This window comes from Rhamphochromis sp. 'chilingali' (genome assembly GCF_963969265.1).
Source record: "Rhamphochromis sp. 'chilingali' genome assembly, chromosome: 13".
Lineage (NCBI taxonomy): Eukaryota > Metazoa > Chordata > Actinopteri > Cichliformes > Cichlidae > Rhamphochromis > Rhamphochromis sp. 'chilingali'.
In genome coordinates, this window is record NC_137940.1 from 14,883,904 (window position 1) to 14,906,914 (window position 23,011).

At 40.7% G+C, this 23,011-nt stretch overlaps 1 protein-coding gene across 3 annotated transcripts; it reads right to left on the reverse strand.

Moving 5' to 3' along the window:
* Nucleotides 1–14,158: 14,158 nt before the first annotated feature.
* Nucleotides 14,159–16,413, reverse strand: LOC308408857 (uncharacterized protein). 3 transcript variants are annotated; one of them, XM_080901261.1, is made up of 3 exons: nucleotides 16,211–16,413; nucleotides 15,799–16,066; nucleotides 14,159–15,671 (listed from the first exon to the last, which is right to left on the reverse strand). In XM_080901261.1, exons 1-3 carry the CDS (start codon nucleotides 16,300–16,302, stop codon nucleotides 15,000–15,002), a joined length of 1,032 nt encoding a protein of 343 aa, XP_080757387.1. In that variant the 5' UTR covers nucleotides 16,303–16,413; the 3' UTR covers nucleotides 14,159–14,999. The 3 variants fall into 3 exon arrangements, with proteins under 3 accessions (XP_080757387.1, XP_080757389.1, XP_080757388.1); XM_080901263.1 differs by having other exon boundaries at nucleotides 16,207–16,411; XM_080901262.1 differs by having other exon boundaries at nucleotides 16,196–16,411.
* Nucleotides 16,414–23,011: the final 6,598 nt, after the last annotated feature.

Genomic DNA, 23,011 nt, shown 5'->3' on the forward strand with positions numbered 1-23,011 from the left:
TCTCTCCCCATCCGGTCACGACAGATGGGGAGAGACAAGAGACCCTGAGCCTGGTTCTGCTGGAGGTTTCTTCCTGTTAAAAGGGAATTTGTCCTTCCCACTGTTGCCAAAGTGCTTGTTCATAGGGGGTCAGATGATGGTTGGGGTTTTCTCTGTATGTATTATTATAGAGTCTGCTTTACAATAAAAAGTGCTTTGAGGCGGCTGTGGTTGTGATTTGGCACTATATAAATACTGTAAAACTGAATTGAACTGAACTGAATATTTGATATGACTGTTTGGCCCATACTGTATATTGGTTACGTACAGGTTGAGCACTTCAGAAACTAACTATTTTTCATTCAAATACTGACTGTTTTATTTGATTTTGATTTTATTGATTAGCATTCAAATATCTCAGTGAAGACAGAACAAAGATCTACCACAAAGCAAGAAAGCATGAGACAAGGCTAATCAAAAAGTATTGGCTGAAGCATTTGCTTATTACGCCAACCCAAGAGATTTATATACTGCTATTAAATCATACATTCTTTTTTAATGATTTATAAACCACTACTGAGAGGAATATTTGGGTGACATATGCACATTTTGGTGGCACTATACTTGGGTTTGAATCTAACATCATTGTAAGTGAGTTCTTGATCGAAATCATTTTATTGAGAATAGTATTTCTTAAAATGGAGGATATGTATGGAGGATACTGTCTCACCTGGGACTCTCCACCCCCATCTGCCTCTGGATCAAGGACTTCCTGACAAATAGACCACAGTCTGTCAGACTCGGCCCCCACCGGTCCAGCACCATCACACTCAGCACCGGGTCTCCACAAGGATGTGTTTTGAGTCCCCTCCTGTTTACGCTCTACACATCCGACTGCTCCCCTACCCATCTCTCAAACACCATCATAAAGTTCGCGGATGACACCACAGTGGTTGGACTCATCTCAAGGGGGGATGAGTCGGACTACAGAGATGAGGTCAACAGACTGAGTGGTGTTCAGTTAACAACCTCCAACTGAACACCACGAAAACTAAAGAACTTATCTTGGACTTCAGGAAGGGCAGAGCAGACCCGGCCCCACTTTACATTCACGGGAGTTGTGTGGAGAGGGTACACTCCATGAGGTTTCTGGGCGTGCAGATATCTGATGACTGCAATGATAATGGACTGCAAATACTACAGCGGTGGTTAAAAAGGCCCAGCAGCGTCTCCACTTTCTGAGAGTGCTCAGGAGGAACAACCTGGAGGAGAGGCTGCTGGTGACATTTTACAGAGCCACCATAGAGAGCATCCTAACGTACGGCATAACAACATGGTATGCAGGGTGCTCAGCTGCGGACAGGAAAGTACTGCAGAGGGTCATCAACAGCCCAGAAGATCACTGGCTGCTCTCTGCCCAGCCTGGAGGTCACTGCAAACTCTCGGTACCTCAGCAGAGCTGGCAATATCATCAAGGACCACTCTCACCCCAGCAACCAACTGTTTGAACTATTACCGTCAGGCCGACCGTACAGGTCACATAAAACCAGGACAAACAGATTCAGGGATAGCTTCTTTCTCAGAGCTATCACCGTAGTAAATAAGCACAAAAACAATTTAACCTATTCCATACTGTCACTGTCATTATATTATGCTGCTATTCATACTGTCATTATATTAATGCTGCTATCCTGTATATATTGTACATACTACTGTTTGAGTACTTACGATTGTTTTTTTGTACTTTTTATATTTTACATTTATATTTATTATTGAAACTTGCACCAAGGGAGTGGCACTCCAATTTCGTTGTACTCTGTACAATGACAATAAAGGCTATTCTATTCTATTCTATTCTATTCTATTCTATTCTATTCTATTCTATTCTATTCTATGTAAACAGAACAGTATCATAAAAAATATGATAAATAATGTCATTACATTTTTCAATTTCACTTTATGCCCTGAACCCTAACCTCATCCTAGCTGTAACCTTTATCCACATAATTTTAAAAAGAAGTATATAATAAGTAGACAGAAGTTGTAAAATGTGTGTAAAACAAACAAAACGAGCAAAAGGAAAACAACATAATAAGAAAATTACACTAACAGCTAACATATGCATAAGGAACAGTTAATAATATTCAATTTTACTGAGCAGCATACAGGGCTAATAATTCTTGATATGTTTAGAGGCAGCAGCCAACTCAGACAGTGTGTGTCTGTGAAAACTTGTGTGTATGCGTGTGTGAGCACGCTTGTATTTACAAGGTTTCTCCATGTGTCTAATAGTAGGTGTGGGGAGCCATACCCCTGACCCCCCGGACATGAACAAGGCGTGGAGGAGCTCCAGGCCCCAGACATCTAGAGGCCCCTCTGAGCACGAGAGCCCAGGGAGGACCGCCGCAGGGGCAATCGCGCTACCCACCTAAAAAAGAGCCGAGGAAGAGTTGGCCGTCCGACTGGGGTCTGGAATGTGGGGCCTCCCTGCTGCTGCGGAGTCGGGGCTGCTGCTTCTCCCCGCCGCAGGGAAAAGGGTAACACCACCTGGGTCTGGGTGCAGTTTCCCCCTCCAGGGGCAAGGGTACCTAGACCCGGTTCGTAGAGTACGCTTGGGGAGTGTGATTGTGTGTACAGTGTCTCTCTATGTCTGTCTCCACGTTGGTTGAGTGTTGAGTAATTGCATATGAGAGCATGAGTTTGTATCTGTGTGTGCCTGTATGTCTATATGTCAGGTTGGGTATCAGACGCCACCTCTCTGGGGACATCTCGGGCCCTCCAAGGTATGGAGGCCTATCTCCCCCCACCACTCCCCCTGCCAGTGGCAGACGCCCTCAGACATCGGTGCGTTGGTGGTTCTTTGTGTCCGGGGATGGGCGTCCAGGTACACACCGGCTCACTCCTTGGTGGCTGCTTATCGGAGCCTGGACCCTGGGGCTCGCTCGGGCCACTTCGGGGGTGGGGTGCCCTCGGCCTGGGGCACAGCTGGCTGCCGGCGGAGCTCACGGGCGCATCACTGCAACCCCCCCTGTCTTCTGCCCCGCGGCTGCTGAGTGACCCCTCATCTGGGGCTCTCCTCAGCTTTTTCTGGGATGGTGGCGCGGCTGCCCCTCTGTTGGTCTTCCTTGGTCTCTTGTGTTCTGGGGGCCTCTGAATGTCTGGAGCCTTGATCTCCTCCATACCTGCTTCATGCCCTGGAGGACGGGGCTGTGACCCCCCCACACCCTCTAGTAGATCATTACATGAAGGAACCTTTTAAAAACAAGCGTGTCCATGCTCACAGGTGTACACACGGGTGCTCACACATACAAACTACACCCTTTTTGGCTCCTACCTCAAAGCACACTGTGCACTGTCGATCTTACACAATAATGTTTAATATTTAGTATTTACTGTAATATTCCCATAGATCATCGTGATGTTGTTTATTGTATTGCTCTCGTTTTCTTCTGCTTGTTTTCTTTTTTCTTTCTCAACAGGTGATCCAGGTGATTGATATATGTATTTTTTTGTCTGCTTATTTAGTTGGTTTTTGTTTTTTTTGTCTTTATCTCCCTCTTCTCCGCTGTTTTTTCCCCCTCTTCCTTTCTCCCTTTTCTTTTCCTCATTCAAGTCTTTCCCGTATATAGCAAGTGAAAATAAAAAAATAAAATAAAATAAACAATAAAAGGTGAATCAAATAGACCATTACGGCAAGGCTGGGATGGTCAATTTGGTAAAGTAAATCCATTGGGCATCTTTCTTCGACTTTAGACAATAATTCTGATGGCAAAAGAGCCAAACAGGACAGCCACAAAAAAAAAAAAAGAGCCGAGGAAAATGTAGGACAGGGGTCACCTAGCAGCCACAGTGCAGAAGCCTCAGGGGGCTGCAGCGACAAGCCCGCAGGCTCCTCCGGCACAACTGAGCCACGGGGATAGGCACCACCGAACTTTCGCCAGGGGTGAGCCAGTACGCACCCCGTGCATCCACCCTGGACAAAGAGATCCACCAATGCACTGGCGGGTGGGGACACCAGCCACTGGGAGGGAGTGTGATGGGGGGAGAAAAGCCGAGATGTTCCGACCTGACACATGTAAATAAAGCAACGGGCTCACACAGACACTAACATGCATTCGCACTCTCATGCACACACATGCAAATACTGAGCACTCACCCAACATGGAGACAAAGAGAACTGAACAGAGTACACACACTCACACTCTTAATACATACTCTATACTCCCGGGTCCAGGCACCAGTACCCCCAAAGAGGCAATCTGCCCGCAGACCCATGACATGGATGCCTTTACTCTGGGGCTCAGTTAAGCCAGCGGCAGCTTCACTGCGGCTCACAAATGACAGCTCACTTGACCACGGTGCTGGGCTGCGATCGGCATTCACTCAGCTTTAGCGTCAATCTGGGTTTTTGGCTAGGTTAGTGTTAGCATGGTGTCTGGCTAGCTTAGCATTAGCATGCTTTCTGTGCGACTGCTTGTAAAGAGGCTAAGTTGTGTAAGCAGCAAATACAGTTGTTTCTGTCCTAGATGCAGTTTGCACTTGCCATTATGCTCTTGTCCTTTTGTGCAATAGAAATAAAAGTTATGTCCATACTAACGCTGTAAACTGACCTGCTATTTTCCTCCTACAACAACTGAAATCAGCTGATTATAGCACAAGTGCAAGAACCAATTGATTCCCATCCCTACTTATCTGACTGCCATCTCATAGTGTTAATAGTAGTTAATGTTTGTCATATTTACTGGCTTTTCTACGCTAAGAAAGAATTGCGTACTCATTCTTTCTTATAGTGGTTTTGTCACAAAGGTAAAGCTAGAACAAGACAAAATGCAAAGGTCACAAACTGCATTTGCTAACAGTTGAGGCTGTAACACCAAATCCCTAGGTGTATTGAATTAGTAACTTTTGTGGTCTCATAAAGTCAGGACCCCTTGTCATCACAGTACATGAAGAGATTATAGTTATATAATTATAACTATACGTTTTATGAGTTTTATAGTTATAATTGTATATGTCCTATGTGTTTTAGGTGGTGGATGTGTCGAAATTTTGTCCCCTTCGTACATGTATACCAGGGGGCATTTTTATGCTAGCAGCTGCAGTCTGAGGATATAGAACTGTAATATGTAAAGAATATTGTGCCATTTTAATCCTAGGGAGGTTTTGAATAAATACTGATTTCACAGTGAGAAAATTAAGTGTAGCCATGAAAGTGAATATGTAATCAAGAACTCTTGTTGTTTGAGTGTGCTGTTTACTTGAGTTATTCTCTCCGGAGCTCCTCTCAGATGCAAAACAGCAATTTCAGATGGTAGTGAGACAGCTTGGGAATGATCTAAAATTGATTTGCTGTTGAAGACTATATTTAACTATATATTTTAAACACCTGGCAAGGATACTTAGTTTCAATTTTCAAACCACAAGCTGAAGAATCAACTTTTTGATAATGTAAAGCAATTAACAGCAGTTTGAGTGTCCACTCATTCATTTTCTTCCACTTATCCAATTCAGGGTCACAGTAGGGGGTTGTAGTCTATTCTGGCTGTCATGGGGCACCATGAGGCTATGTAATGTATATTTTACTTCTTCTTATGGGGAGCCCAGTGGTGTGTCTACTACAAAGTAATACAGACTTTGAGGTCTGTATTACTTAGTTTCTTAGTTTCTTGAAAAGGTTTCAGCTGTGAAATGTTCTGGTAATCTGATGATTTGTCTGATAAACAACAGAAATACACCACTGCCACAGCTAGTTACAAGTTATGATGCAAAACTGTGTGGCTGTACACAAGCAAAAAAGCAAATGGAGAGATGCCAGAGAAAGACTTCAAGACCACTAATAGAATCCTAACATCATGTCACTGAGTTCCTAGACTCTGTTGAAGTTTGTTATACAAAAAGAGGAAAAGAAAAACCCTCAAAACACTCCATGTGAATAGCTTTCATAATACTTTATTCTATTCACACATGCAAGTACTGATGTCATATTACAGCAGCTTCCGATATTTAATTGTCCTTTTACATGATGTGTCATTTTAACATTTGTGTCTATTTGGTTATTTAATATAAAAATTGGTACCACTTTACATATCTATAAACTATTTATTAGGAGAGTGTTATTGTAATTCCTTCATCAGTAATCTGTATGCCTTAATAAGGGCAGGAATGAGAAAAACCTTACTGGTTCCTTGCCAAATAGTGAGACAAATCTGTTCACCTATATATTGCATCTTTATTTTGAACATGTTAAAACAGTATAATAACAACAACAGAAAAAAGAAACAAACAAACAAAGCAAAACAAAAGTAACAATAATCATTTTAAATAACTCACATTAAAAAAATGAGTAGGAAGAAGCATAAGCTTATTAAATCCCACCCCCTTTCCACTATTTATTAACTAATAGTCAACACTTTTTCTTTCTGTTTATGCCCTATCATAAATTCTTCCTTACAATGTGGTACATGTATTTGTTTTTATAACCACAGTTACATGTCAAAGTACCCACACACACATATATAAACATCCCTGTTGTGAAAGTAGTGGGTGAGAACACGCCATCAAAGCCCTACCTCCTCCCTGTACTTTGTTTAATAAAGCGGTTCAAATATGGTTTTTGCAGAGTTCTGCTGGGACATTATTTCAGTTCTTCACTTAGTCTATTGCACAGCTTCACTCCACACAGAGAGATGCAAAAACTTTTTAGGGTTGTACTAATACAGGGATGTTTTAAATTTATTCCCCCCTCAAATTGTATCCCACTTCCCTTAAATCTACAGTTGCTATATCAAACATTTCAGACTAAGTTACTACTTTGTAAGCACAATAAGCATATGTAAACATATTTTTAACACATAACATTGTACCTTATCAATGCATTAGAAATAAATATTGTAAAGTGTAAAAGATAACGCTATTTATTTATTTACAATGATGTATAATGATATCATTTTTGTTTCATCATTAAGGGGTTAGAGGGAGGTTCATAACTGCCTGCTTTTATGGAAACCAAAATACATGTCAGAGAACTGATTCAAAAATCAAAAAGCCTTAGATCTGGTGCCAGTGACCTTGTGCATATTGTTGTTAACATTAAACCTTAGTGAGAAAAAAAAGTTTTTACTTTAGCCATAGCTATAGAGGCCTTCTGTTTTTGAATAGAGAAGAAGACAAACTTGTTGCCTGCAGTGAGTAAACAGGCTGACTGATAAAAGAACAGCTCATATTTCATTTCTGTTGGTGAAAACAAAGCAGTGATATGCTCTCTATCTGCCATCTCACCAACAGAATGCAGATGACAACAGCATCCTGGCTGCGCACACGTGTATGTGTGTGTGTGTGTGTGTGTGTGTGTGTGTGTGTGTGTGTGTGTGTGTGTGTGTGTGCACGTGCCACTTCTTATGAGTCCTTTCATCTGTGTGTTTGTGTGTGTATAACTTCAATGAAATATTTTAATACAAAACCAGCATGTTGGTGCCTCTGAGCGGCTCTCCTTTGTCTCGTCCTCAGATCTGCTTCCTCTCAGTGGAAACCTAAAGCTGTTTTTTAGAACAGTGGCCAAGTTAATGGATCGAAGGCACCACGGGAGTGCCTGGCAACAGTTTATACTCACACTGTTGTACAAACAAGTCATATTTTCAGGTAATTTAGTTGCCTGATGTTGCTTTGATGTTGTTAATCAGTATCTTTAACAAGATGTGCAGTAAAGCAAGTGAAACTGCAGTGTGGAGGTATTTGGCTGTGACTTTGGGTAATACGATTAAGACGAGGAGTGTAGTTAATAAATGAAATGTGCACTCAGGTTAATTTTTATCTGTGTCATTGTTTGTGTGCAGTTTATAACAATGTCTTATGGGCTACATCCACCTCTCCAAAGGCACAGAAACAACAACAAATTACAGCCATACTTATAGTAAGTATACACACATGACAATATTTTTCGCATTTATTCATCTTTCTGTTGCTTTTGGAAATTATAATGACTAAAGCAAAAGCCACGAAACTACAAAATTGTACTCCTGAAAAAGTTCACTTTGACTATCATGCTTGTTTTGCATCCTGTTTACTTAAAATAAATGAAAACTGACTTAAGCTGCTGTGTGAAGACACTGATTTTTGTGGAATTTAATAATCACAGCACTAGCTATCAATGGAGGACAGTGATCTTTGTGCTTGCTATTGTAGGCAAAGGAGACAAGCTAAAGAACCAACAACAGCAAGAATATGAACAGAAGAGGCCCAAATTACTAATTCTCCCACATATTTTGTACACTGGCCTAATGTGTATGGCTACAACATGGGGATGTGGCACTTGTAAAAGGCTGAAAGAAGCCAAAATCAAAAAGTACATTACAATGTTCTTTAATTTGAAGATAAAAAACAGGCCCAATGGAACAAAAAGAAAAAAAAACCCACATTTTTAGACTTTGCTGAGCTTTGAAGTTTGACTTTAAATCTTTTAATTACTCTTTTAATTGCTGCATCGGCCCAAGTAACCAAACAAATGGGTTTACTCTGATTATAAATTGACTCTCCTGCAATGTCTGTTAATGAGAAAAGCCTTTTTTTTTTATTGGAGAATATAGATCAGAGTCTAAGAAGCAGCCAGATAAATTTTCTCTAAAAGTTCAGATTTATTATTCTCTTCTTTTCATCTGTGAAAATTGTTCATTTTAAATTCTAAATTAAAGATGTCAGCATAAGCTATGATTGTATTTTTTAATTTAAAAAAATAAATTTGGCTTTACAGAAAATTGGCAACCTTTTTGGGCAAAGTCCAGTGTTGTTAGGAGAGACAGCATCTATCCCACTTTGGATGGAGAAGTTCTCATTTCTAGCCATTTATTTCTGGCCAAATGTATTAACCTCCCCAAAAATGTGACTATCCAGAATTGGGACCTGGAAGTAGCTTCCCTCCTCCTGCTGGTCTCTAAGGGGATGAGGTCTTAGGGGGATGTGTCTGCTCTCAAACAAATAAAAATCAGTAAGAAAAAAAACTATTTAAAAGTAGAAAAACAAAAGAAAGAACAATATAGTATCGACAACTGCATCAAAGAGTAAAACAGTGAAACGTGGATTATTAAACATTAGATTTCTCTCTTTAACATCAATAAATTGATGTACCCCCCGTAACAGAAATCCAGATATAGTAGGATAATTATGTACGTATAAATGAATCAAAACTCCAGAGTTATATCAACTGTCAGAGTCAATGAAGCACAGGCTGAGGAGGGGGTGCAGCAGCAATCTTCCACTCCAGCATATAACCAACCAAAGACCCAGACAGAGCTTCAATTAATTTGAAAGCTTGACGCTTAACCTTTTCCACCCTAACTGGAAAACTGAAAAAAACAGATTTATTTGTTGCAATCAATTTTGTTTCTATCTTCAATTTGATCTAGATTTAACTGTGGATGAGTTTAAAATTCATGTAGATACTGTAAATGACAGCCTGAACACAGCATTTCATCTTTTTTACTCAACACCCCCCCCCCCCCCCACCACCACCACCACCACCACCACTTTACAGGGAGTGCAGAGTTATTAGGCAAGTTGTATTTTTGAGGAATAATTTTATTATTGAACAACAACCATGTTCTCAATGAACCCAAAAAACTCATTAATATCGAAGCTGAATGTTTTTGGAAGTAGTTTTTAGTTTGTTTTTAGTTTTAGCTATTTTAGGGGGATATCTGTGTGTGCAGGTGACTATTACTGTGCATAATTATTAGGAAACTTAACAAAAAACAAATATATACCCATTTCAATTATTTATTTTTACCAGTGAAACCAATATAACATCTCCACATTCACAAATATACATTTCTGACATTCAAAAACAAAACAAAAACAAATCAGCGACCATGTAGATACTGTAAATGACAGCCTGAACACAGCATTTCATCTTTTCTTTGCAAGGACACTCAAAAGCCTGCCATCCATGGATTCTGTCAGTGTTTTGATTTGTTCACCATCAACATTGCGTGCAGCAGCAACCACAGCCTCCCAGACACTGTTCAGAGAGGTGTACTGTTTTCCCTCCTTGTAACTCTCACATTTGATGATGGACCACAGGTTCTCAATGGGGTTCAGATCAGGTGAACAAGGTGGCCATGTCATTAGTTTTTCTTCTTTTATACCCTTTCTTGCCAGCCACGCTGTGGAGTACTTGGACGTGTGTGATGGAGCATTGTCCTGCATGAAAATCAAGTTTTTCTTGAAGGATGCAGACTTCTTCCTGTACCACTGCATGAAGAAGGTGTCTTCCAGAAACTGGCAGTAGGACTGGGAGTTGAGCTTGACTCCATCCTCAACCCGAAAAGGCCCCACAAGCTCATCTTTGATGATACCAGCCCAAACCAGTACTCCACCTCCACCTTGCTGGCGTCTGAGTCGGACTGGAGCTCTCTGCCCTTTACCAATCCAGCCACGGGCCCATCCATCTGGCCCATCAAGACTCACTCTCATTTCATCAGTCCATAAAACCTTAGAAGAATCAGTCTTGAGATATTTCTTGGCCCAGTCTTGACGTTTCAGCTTGTGTGTCTTGTTCAGTGGTGGTCGTCTTTCAGCCTTTCTTACCTTGGCCATGTCTCTGAGTATTGCACACCTTGTGCTTTTGGGCACTCCAGTGATGTTGCAGCTCTGAAATATGGCCAAACTGGTGGCAAGTGGCATCTTGGCAGCTGCACGCTTGACTTTTCTCAGTTCATGGGCAGTTATTTGGGGCCTTGGTTTTTCCACACGCTTCTTGCGACCCTGTTGACTATTTTGAATGAAACGCTTGATTGTTCGATGATCACGCTTCAGAAGCTTTGCAATTTTGAGACTGCTGCATCCCTCTGCAAGATATCTCACTATTTTTGACTTTTCTGAGCCTGTCAAGTCCTTCTTTTGACCCATTTTGCCAAAGGAAAGGAAGTTGCCTAATAATTATGCACACCTGATATAGGGTGTTGATGTCATTAGACCACACCCCTTCTCATTACAGAGATGCACATCACCTAATATGCTTAATTGGTAGTAGGCTTTCGGGCCTATGCAGCTTGGAGTAAGACAACATGCATGAAGAGAATGATGTGGACAAAATACTCATTTGCCTAATAATTCTGCACTCCCTGTAATCACACTCTAGATCTCACTCTGACATATAGCATAGAAACTGAGACAGTAAACAGAAAACCCTGTTTCGTGTGCTCATTTCCTAATAACATTTACATCTATTATAATGGATTATTTCACAGTGGGGGATACATTTCATCACAGTAGCTATCTTTCTGAAATTGCTGTAACTAAGCTAAGGATATGATTCCTCCACTTTTGCCTTCTTCGGTACCATGTGCCAACACGGTGTTGTGCAGCTACATGAATTCTACTCCCACAGAGGTGTGTATTTGAGCATTTGTAGGAAGTTAAACAAGCAAAGCCATCTTTATTTACACTTATTTACAGCAACCACTGACCAAAGCAGATAACTCATGAGCTGGAGAGGAAAATGGCAACTCATAGTAGGCCCATAGTGAAAAATTGGTTTGTGGATTTATTACTTCTGTAATTCATTATTAGCAGAATATCCTAAAAATCCTCCTGAAAGGCCTTTAGTTAATCCAAAATGCTGCAGCAAGAGTACTAACAGGGACAAGAATGAGACACACACACATACACTCAACAAAAATATAAACGCAACACCTTTGTTACTGCTCCCATTCCCCATGGGATGGATGTAGAGACCTAAAATTCATTCCAGATACACAATATAACCATCCCTCCCAAACAGTGGTCACAAATCAGTCCAAATGTGTGGTAGTGGACACATCTGCTATATTGAGATAATCCATCCCACCTCACAGGTGTGCCACATCAGGATGCTGATCTGACATCATGAGTAGTGCACAGGTGTACCTCAGACTGCCCACAACAAAAGGCCACCCTGGAATGTGCAGTTTTTTGCGCTATTGGGGGTCTGGGGACCCAGAACCGGTCAGTATCTGGTGTGACCACCATTTGCCTCATGCAGTGCAACACATCGTCGCATGGAGTCTATCAGATTGTCAATTGTGGCCTGTGGAATGTTGGTCCACTCCACTTCAATGGCTGTGCGAGGTTGTTGGATATTTGTGGGAACTGGTACACGCTGTCGTATACGCCGGTCAAGCACATCCCGAACATGCTCAATGGGTGACATGTCCGGTGAGTATGCTGGCCATGCAAGAACTGGGACATTCTCAGCTGCCATCTGCCCTGAACAATGTGAACCATGATTCATTCGTGAAGCGCACACCTCTCCAACGTGCCAGATGCCATCGAATGTGAGCATTTGCCCACATAAGTCTGTTACGGCGACGAGCTGGAGTCAGGTCAAGACCCCGATGAGGACGACGGGCATGCAGTTGAGCATCCCTGAGACGGTTTCTGACAGTTTGTGCAGAAATTGTTTGGTTGTGCAAACCAATTGTTCCAGCAGCTGTCTGGGTGGCTGGTCTCAGACGATCTTGGAGGTGAACCTGCTGGATGTGGAGGTCCTGGGCTGGTGTGGTTACACGAGGTCTGCGGTTGTGAGGCCGGTTGGATGTGCTGCCATATTCTCTGAAACGCCTGTGGAGACGGCTTATGGTTGAGAAATGAACATTCAATGCACGGGCGACAGATCTGGTTGACATTCCTGCTGTCAGCATGCCAATTGCACGCTCCCTCATTGCTTGTGGCATCTGTGGCATTTTGCTGTGAGACAAAACTGCACATTCCAGGGTGGCCTTTTGTTGTGGGCAGTCTGAGGTACACCTGTGCACTACTCATGATGTCAGATCAGCATCCTGATGTGGCACACCTGTGAGGTGGGATGGATTATCTCAATATAGCAGATGTGCCCACTACCACACATTTGGACTGATTTGTGACCACTGTTTGGGAGGGATGGTTATATTGTGTATCTGGAATGAATGTTAGGTCTCTACGTCCATCCCATGGGGAATGGGAGCAGTAACAAAGGTGTTGCGTTTATATTTTTGTTGAGTGTATATGTATCTTTAATTCAATTCAATCTTTATTGACAAACTTTATGCACATAGTTAAAAGAAACAAGACAAAACACAACATATAAACCTTAATAAAAAAAAAATAAAGTATAAAATATTTGTAAAAATATTAAACCACAGTATACATAAAATGCACAATTACTTAGAAGAAATCAATAAATACACAAACACTTCAACCAGTGCTTCCTCAGACTGGAAAAGTAATGGGAACCACTCACTGTCAGATCTGCGAGTGAAAAAATTATACTGTTACTAGAGCCATCCAATCATTCTCTAAAAGTAAACATTAAATTTCTTAAAAGTGCTTTAAAAGTCCAAACACCCACAGCTACAAACATCTGACTGGCAATTCTTATGGCGTTATTTTTGTGCCACTATTCCGAGCGCACGTAAAAGAAATTTGAGCGCACTTAAAAAAAAGTTTGCAGGTGCAAGTGTTGCATTTTGCGAAGAAAAGCTAAATTTAAGTGAACAAAATTCATTGCTGTGTGCAAAAAATTAATTTCAGTGTTTGCTATTATCCATAAACACACACAATAGCAGCCCCTCTCACTCAGTTTTTGCATTTGCGCTAGTTCGCAATGTGTTGCTTGCGCTCTCAACATTTCTGCCCGTGCGCGCTCAACTCTTTCTGTATATTTGTGCCACAAAAACCAGCCAATCACAGTCTTGGATGCAAAAATATCTGATTGGCTGTTTTGGTCTCCAATCAGCTCGAAATGACGAAATGCAATATCCCAGAATCCATTTCGTCCAAAACTCAAACGAGGCAGTGGTGGAGTTTGAAATATTACTCTTTCTGGGACAAAAACAAACATAAAAATGAAAAATATCTAAGCTATACGGTCAGCTGGTGGGTAACACCAGCTGACCGCATAGCTTTCATCTCCGAAAACGTTAGAGCACTTATGTGATGTCTTGATAAATCGAGCAGATATTTGAATTTTACACAGCACCATTCTCGCATGAAAATATCTTAAAAATTTATTTTGTGACCCAGAAAGAGTAATATTTCAAACTCCGCCACTCTGTGTTCCTCAGCCACTGCTTCGCTTGAGTTTTGGACGAAATGGATTCTGGGATATTGCATTTCGTCATTTCGAGCTGATTGGAGACCAAAACAGCCAACAGATATTTTTGCATCCAAGTCTGTGATTGGCTGGTTTTGTGGCACAAATATAATGGTGTAGAGAAAGAGTTGAGCACGCATATGACATATGAACACGTGTCTTTTAAGAGGCTATTTGTAGAAATTGGAAGTTCACTTCCTCTTGAGACACCCAATGACCAAATGGCGCCTTGTCAAGTAGCAGCTTCACAGAGCTTGGCACTGGACAAAACTCTGTGTGTAACAGTCCCTGAACACCATTTCTCCACCAGTTCTCATTTAGGTTCCCCATGCAAAAGGAGGCTATCACAACCAGCTTAAGCCTAATGAGCTAATTTCCTTTAAAATGATCACATCTTTGATACAAATTGCTAGAATACTTCTTGTTTCACTATTGTGTTTTATGACCTCTCTGTCTTTACTGCCTCTGCGTATTTATTTTTCAAATTTCTTAACACACAAGTCACAGTTTAATGGGGTCAGAATATTACAGTTTTTCTCGATTGCTAAAACACATTTCTTGAAACTACGCCTCATATCCTCACAACAGTAAACACAAATCCATAACCTCTCACTCAATTCCCCAAACATCCTATTTCCAGGTCAAAATGAAGCTCTACACCCAAAACTATTCACTCCTGCTGAAAAACCAAACTTTGCCCTCAGACATCAAACACAAGCCCTCAAAAACACACACACTACAACAGAGTTTTGCACACTGGTACTATTAATTCAAAACAATAGTTCCAAAACAATTAGGTTGCTTATGGTTCTCCCCTTCAAAACCCTTGTCACATGATAAACACAAAAGACGCAACCAATGTATGTACAGTGGCACATTGTCATTCATGTACTATACAGTACAACACACACCAGAAACATTATCCCACCTCAGCATCTTGTCTTTGGTCTGGGTCAGGCCAGAGAATCTCATCCACATCACAGGCTATATTGGCCCCAGCCAGGCAGCGGGGGTAAAATCCTCTTGCATGCCTGATCCACCCCTGGCATGCATCTACTGATATGTCTAGGCAGGCCTCTTCCATGGCCTGAAGGAGGTGAACACGGACATAAGGTTCTCGGTCATACACTTTCCACCGCCATGCCGAAAATAACTCCTCTATCGGGTTTAGAAAGGGAGAGTATGCAGGCAGAAAGATATTAGAAAACCTTGGGTTATTGGTAAACCAGTCACGAACCAGAGCAGCGCGATGGAAGCTGACGTTATCCCACACAACAACGTAGTGAGGCTGCTCTGGCTGTGCTGGTTCCCTGTAGTCCAGCTGGAACATATGTTGTCTTAAACCATCAAGAAAAGCAAGGAGAAGCATAGTGTTATAGGGTCCTAGTACGGCATGGTGGTGGAGTACCCCTCGTTGGCTGATGGCTGCGCACATAGTGACATTCCCCCCACGCTGACCAGGGACATTTACAATAGCCCGATGGCCAATTATGTTCCTCCCCCTTTTCCTTCTTTTGGTCAGGTTAAAACCTGCCTCATCCACAAAGATTATTTCATGGGGAACAGGCCGTCCTTCAATCTCAAAGATTCTCTGCAAAACACATAACACAGTAGAGTCAATCGGTACCCTGAACCACAGTTCAAGAGTGCTGAAATGGCAGCATAAACTGCCATGCTGTGATGGTACACAATACTTTATACAGTATCAAAACTCATACCTGAACATATTCCACACGTTGGTTCTTCACTCTGTCAGAGTTTCGTTCGAAAGGGACTTGGTATGCCTGTTTCTTTCGGAGGATGCGGTCAATTGTGGAGAGGCTGATGGCATTTATGCCTCGAAAAAGATGATCATCCTCAATCACTCTCCTTTGAATCTCTCGCAGGCGGATTACATTATTTGCAATTACCATGTTTACAAGTTCCCTCTCTTGCTCCTCCGACAAAAGCCTTAACCTGCCTCCACCAGGTGGTCGTCTCTGTGTCCTACAAAAATAGAAGCACTCATTACTGTAACTGTCACACATTCATTTTACAGGAAAATAATGGAAACATACTGAAACTCAAGACACATAAGTTCAGTAACTTACAAGTTACTGTACAAAGCAGTCTTACTGCAAGTACACCTACCTGTTTTCCTCCCTGAAGGTTCTGATGATGGAGGCAACAGTGAAGCGACTCAAATTTGGTTGTACTCGTTGCCCAGCCTCCCTCATAGTCATCCCATGGACAAGGACATGGTCAACTAAAGTGGCTTGAATTTCATCCGAGACTGACTGTCTTCGTGCCCTTGCTCTTCCCCTTCCTTGTCGCCGTCATTCTCCACCTCCTCCACCACGTCCTCCTCCTTCACCACGTCCTCCTCTTTCACCATGTCCTCTTCCTCCACCACGTCCTCCTCCTTCACCACCTTCCTGTTGTCCTAGACCACCTCCTCCTCCTCTTCCACCACGTCCTCCTCTTTCACCATGTCCTCTTTCTCCACCACGTCCTCTTCCTTTGCATCTCTTTGGATCCATTGTTTCAAACCTGAATGAGCTGACTTTGGCCCTTTTATCTATCCATCGCAGGTTCTGATTGGTGTGTGCTAAATTTTGACTCCTAGTGTTTCCACCTGGTTAATTGTGTGCTAATTGAGCTCAAGCTATGCTGACTTAAGTTAACATTATTGCATGCTAGTGCTTTCTAAATGACTACATGGTGTAAGCACTGTAAAATGTAGGGATTTGTGTGTAGAGTTTTGCAGTAACAGTTCACCAAATTTGAGTCATGTGTCAAAGCAGGGAATAGTGTTTATAGTTCAGGGAAATGGGTGTGCTTTTTGACCAATAGCGTTACGGTTTTGAAATTTTAGTTTAGAGGCCTGGTTATAGTGTTTAAGCAATCGAGAAAAACTGTAATAATGCAATGGGTTGCTTAGTGGTGCTCGCCTTACCATCAATCAGCAGGCTACATCAGATTTGTCTTCTTGAGAATAATTTGAGGAAAATTAAGGCTTACTTTAGCAACAGGACATATTTAAGTTTTAACAATAAATTCTCATGTTCATTAACCCTTTAAAGCCGGTCGGAGCAGGCACGTTCTGTTTTGCGTAACTATGTTTAAATCCCTGTAGAACCGGAACCCCGTAAGCTAGCGCAATAATTTTTTTTGCATATGAAACCGGAGGAGTTGTACTTACATCTTATGCCATCAGCTTGCCCTAGGTCATGGTTTCCTTCCACATATAGCTTTGCAAAAACTGCATAAAAAGCGCTTGCAGGAACAAAAACATAATATTCCAGAAACAGGCTTTGCAGATTTGATCAGCTGTTCGTAACACTTCCCACATTGAAACAGGCGCAAACGATCGCATGTCCGCCATTTCCTGCCTGAAACCGGAAGTGACGTCATTTTCGCAGAAAATGTAGTTTTTTACTTGTAGGCCTTAAGAGCCTATACTGTGTTTTTAGAATTCATGTTTGACTTTATGCTTTTCTGAATAGTTTCTGGGATGCTTAGAACTCGAATTGCACTGCTGGAAATAGTTTATTTTGATGCACATGCTGTTTTCTTTGCAAATTTGCATCATAGGATTGTTTTTCGTTTTTCCTGCAGTGTATAAAAATTGTTCTCAAAATCTCAAAAATAAAACTGAAAACACTCAAAATAAATTTCCTGTGGTGGGAAAACATTTTTTGCAACTTTTTTGTATTTAAAGTTTGGAGGGATAAACCTCTTAAATTTCTCAAAGTAGAAATATATGTAAAAATAAACAAACGATTTTCAATTTTTTTGTAGTATATTGCACCTTTTTGCAATTAATGTAGTTACTATAGACTTAATGCAGACATATTATTAAAATATGGGCTATAACAGATGTATTGATGTATATCAACTTGAAATGCTCCCAAAAATGGCACTACAGCATGTAAAAAAAAGTAAGCTCTGGCGGACTTCTTGGTAGGTCTTAAAGGGTTAATAAAATTCATAGCAGAATTACACTGAATTAAATTAACACATAATCTCTTTTATTTAATAACTGACAAAAGCAGATGTCTAAATTAAAAATTAGAGTGGGGTTTGACAGTAGAAGCATCAGCATGTGGCTCAGTCTCCAGAGGGTCACTAAAAGGAGAGATGGCGACAATGCTGGTGACAAATTAAATGAAATACAGGCATTAAAATGTAGAACAACAGTAGAAGTCTGTATATATATATATAGAAGACAGTGGCGTGTCCTGGGGTGGCACAGACCATCCCCCCAACCACACTGGCCACCCCAGGTGCCACCCCGAAGCTAAAACAATGAAATTCAATCAAATATAAATTGTACGATTATGTTTTCTCAGTGAAGCTCAGATATCCGAGTGTAACTGAATGCAGCATCGGCTTCTGAGCATCACGTTAGCAAAGGAAGGAGAAAGACTGCACTGCAGAAAACAATTTTTCGGTGAAAGAAAATGAGGAGAGAATAAATGTCCTGGTAAGTAATATTAAGTGTGTTCAGTTTAGTAAACTTCTGTGAAATTAGAATACCAAGGAAAAAATAACACTTAAAGAATTATTGCAACCATCGAATATTTCAGACAGTAGGCTGCTGGGGGGAGCTAGCATAAGAGTTATGAGTTATAAGATATAATCCAAGTCGTAACATTGCTGTGTGGAGCTGCAGATTTGGTTGCAGGTTAACATAGCTGGACTGGCCATCGGGCATACCGGGCATTTGTCCGGCGAAAATATTACACGTTTCGTATTGAGCTGAGTACACAGCAAATTCAAAAGTGTTAAATATATTGGTGTTAGTAGACTTTGTGCAAATGCAGAGTTAATTTTACTCTAAGTAGAGTCACTTTCTTTTAATGTAACTCTGAGGTGTAAAACATTAGTAGTTAAAATCGAGTGTTAAAAATGAGTGTTTCTATATTAAATCTTGAGGTGTCAAAATGGAAACATTAACTCTTGACTTCTTAACTCTGAACTCCTAAAGGGGCTATGACACTAATAGAGTAAATTCATAGACTCCGCCCCCAGCATCACAGGTTCCGAATGAAGCTGAAGGGAAGCCATTTCAGAACATTTAGCTCTCCATTTTTCCGAGTTGTTTGCCACGCCTGGTAAGGCATTTTTTCTGAGATTCTTGTAATTATTATTACTACCTTTTACTTCTGTGGCTTTTTTGAGTCGAGACAAAGCTGTGTGAAAAGCATTAGCACGTTGCTCGGTGATAGCATAAAAATCTGTTTTAGCTAGCTGAAATGTATTGTTGGCGGGCAAAAGACTTGCATATGAGTGTTCAGTCATTTTTTTGCTAACTCAAATACACTTAAAACAATGTTTAGGTTGGCATAAAATTATGGTGGCACTTAAAGCCTGAAAACTATCTCCCACATAAACTGATATAGTAAACGGCAATAGCAGATGTGCTGACTGGGTTCTATGTTAACATTTAGATCTTTTCAGAGTTTTGTGCACTCATTTTACGTAAAAATTAAAAAGATCAAGGCTTTGAATTTATTACGGAATTAACTATTGTCTGTGTTCTTCAGTTGTTATAGAGAGCATCATTTTAACAAATGTGATGTGGGTAGGGCTGCCACAAACGATTATTTTGATAGTCGACTAGTCACCGATTGTTTTTGCAATTAGTCCACTAATCAGATCATGCATCAATTGGATGTAAAACGGACAGCTTATTGCACCAGCAGCATCTGCTCTTATATAACTATCATTAGATTACAGCTTTAAGTGTTTAAGGTATGTGCTAACTAAAAATAAAGACAAGATGGTAGTTTATTAAATGTTAATTAAATGTGCAGAGTGTTTCGGTGGAGTTTAATAAAGTCAGCCGATTTACTCAGGAACAAATAAAATACTGAAAAAAGCCAAACAATAACATTTTTAAGTTATCTAAGTGACTTATATATCATGTTTAACCTGAGTAGCGAAAGACGGCGGTGGGTTTGAAAATGATTTGCCGGGAGTCCGGTGTTCCCACGGGCTCTGGTGAGCCTTGCTCCCGGCTAGCTATCGAGCTAGTGGGTAACAGACGTCTCCGAAAACGTCGGAGCGCTTCTGAAAATATGTGGTGTCTTGATAAACTGAGCAGATATTTGAGGTTTACACAGCTACATTCTCGCCTGAAAACATGTTAAACGTTTATTTTGTGACCCAGAAAGAATAATAACAGTAATATTAAAACTAACTAGCTGCCACCATTGTTGGAAACTGAGCAGGGCCGCGCTATGAATTCTGGGACACAGCTTCTTCTTCTTCGGGGTTTAACGGCAGCTGGCATCCTTGTACATGCAGTGCTGCCATCTTCTGTTTCAGTCCGTTATTACACTCTTAAATCCTGCTACTTATTCCTGCGTCTTTTGGGATCTTACAAAGCTTAAAACGACGCGTCGACTATTAAATTAGTCGTCGACGACTTTGATAGTCGACGTAATCGTGACTAGTCGACTAATCATGGCAGCCCTAGTTGTGGGTATAATATTGACTTGAAAGATGGACAAATTGTTTAGTATCTAGAATTGTCTTTTGGGAAAATGCTTTGCTTAACACAAGTTATGGATCATGATTCTTTTTTTTTCAATTGATTACCAGGTTATTTGTCCAATTAATTACTGTACAACTAATTTTTTTATTGAATCTCCACACAGGATATGCTTGCAAAGGTGGAATATGGGGGAGTGCAGAAGTATGTCAAAGTTCCAGAAAGTGATGAATGCTTTCATTTCCACCAGTTTCTTAAAGATGGTTTGTACTCATGTGCAATTTAAATGAGTATAAAATTATCACCTATAAGTGATCAACAGTAAGACTTGGGGGTTTTAATAGTATAGTGACATTTTGGATTTCTTTGTTTCAGTTATGGACAAGTTCAGCTTGCAGCCTCAATTCTTCACAGAAGGTGTACTCATCCTCACTGATACGTCTGACACTGAAGTTGTCGCAGACATTTTTGATGAGCTGGTAAAGTCTGGAGTTCGAGCTTTCAAAGTTGGATATAGAATGCAGACAGCAACAGGTACAGTAGATCCATAATAATTTAGAGGAGTACATTTCTTCATGGTCTTCAAAGTTTACATGAATATTAGCCAGATTTAACAACCTTTCAGATTCCAATTTTCTTCTTTGAAAAACTGTAAAATGCTTTTACATGTTGAGTGCATATTACATGCTGTTATCAGATATAATTTATGTGGTTGAACATTATTGCAGTTGTTGTGACTTCTCATATGCATTTTGCACATTTTTTTTCAATGCCTTTTATGTCCCTTTTTTCCCCTTTAAGACATTGAGATCAGTGTGGCTGACGATGAATCAGAGTCATCGGTACAGCCAATCCCTCTTGCCCTCCTGACATCGCCAGTTTCATTGTCAGACCATCCATCGTCCCCAGCTTCTACCAGTTCATCAGATTCAACTATGATCCTCAAAAGTACAAAGAACAGGAAGAAGGGCCTACAAGTGCTTGATCGCGATGAAGCGAAGCAGGTCAAAAGCAAAGCCTAAAGCAATTTCCAGTGCTTAACAGCATTATACAAACACTAACTTTTTTGTATAATTTGCTTTAGTTTAATCAGTATGACTTTTTTTTTTTAAACAGAAGGTTTGTAGTGTCCTGAGCTCAAACCCAAAGGGTGAAGAAATTTTCAATGAATACGACAAAACTAAAACACTGTCAGATCCAACTCATCGACAAATGGTCAACATACTGGTTGCAGATATGATAGAATCACATGGGTAAGTATTCTTTGATGATCATAAAAACAATTGTCGAGTGAGCAGAAGAGCAATACACTTTGTTTTGTTTTTGAAAGGAGGATTCCGCCCATAAGTGTTCGGACTAACTATGCACTGGGGATTGCAACGCTTTTTCCATATCTCCAAGATCCTTACTCAAAAAATGGCTATGTAAGTGTTATCTCTGAAACGCAACATCTCTGTAATTTATACATGTTGTTAAAGTGGTACCAAATATGCATTCCTTTGTTGCATTTTTTTGTTGTGTATGTTTTTTGTTTGTTTTTGTGTGTGATTGATGTGCATGCATGAGCAGGAACATTACTATGATCCGGAGGCTAATACTGGCTATCTTGCTTGGAGACTCAAGACTGTCCAACGCAATACCTATGATGGTGCTAGTGGGTGTCCCAGGCCAAGCTTCCAGCACAGTCCAACAACCCGAAGAGAATCTTTGTTTGTTAGTGGACAGCTTTTTGGTGAGGAGTGCAGAGAGGCTCTGTCTGTTATTAGACACTCAACAGATAGGTCTGTGGTTAAAGAGAAGATGAAAGCTACTTTTGAATATAGACAGAAGCTGGTACATGACCCAGATGCAACATCATCAATCTTGGATGTCTTCCCTCGTTTCCTTGATACACCGGGGTTGGTGAGTATATTTTTAGATATTTCATGATATGAAACTAAAGATAACATTTTGCCAAGAACACTTAAGTAACCAGTATTTGGTTCCTGTTTTGTCTTATTAATAGATTGATCAGGATTTTGCAATGATGCTTGGAGATGAAGCCTCTGGAAGATTTCTTACAAAGTGGTCTTCGTATTTCAAGCAAAAAATCATCGCAGAAAGCCAAAGTCTTCCATCAAGTCCTTGTGTTGAGGAGTTACGAGCATCTTTTGATACGGAGGCTTCAAATGACTGGGGTAAATCTGGACAGTGTTTCAGTATATAAAATACTTACATTTCCATTTGTCTGTCCTAAAACAGTTAACTGAGCGGAAATAGACTAGTAAATTAGTAATTTATGCATCCTTGTGGTTGTAAGCATTTCCAGAAATCTCATCATTTAACTGCTTATTTTCCAACTGTTTTCTAGTGTTTAACCTTTTGTCTCAAATGTGCTTTTTGTCTTTAAGGCTGGGATAGTGACATGGCAGCTCTTCTGTTGTTGCTGCATCTCCTGCCCCCAACATAAAAAG

Excerpts from the sequence above, each read along its gene's own strand:
- LOC308408857 (XM_080901261.1), bottom strand. The coding sequence starts at position 16,302 with ATGACTATGAGGGAGGCTGGGCAACGAGTACAACCAAATTTGAGTCGC. Across the intron at positions 16,067-16,210 it reads ACCTTCAGGGAGGAAAACAG|GACACAGAGACGACCACCTG; the intron begins GTAGGTGTACTT and ends CTATTTTTGTAG. Across the intron at positions 15,672-15,798 it reads AACGTGTGGAATATGTTCAG|AGAATCTTTGAGATTGAAGG; the intron begins GTATGAGTTTTG and ends TGTGTTTTGCAG.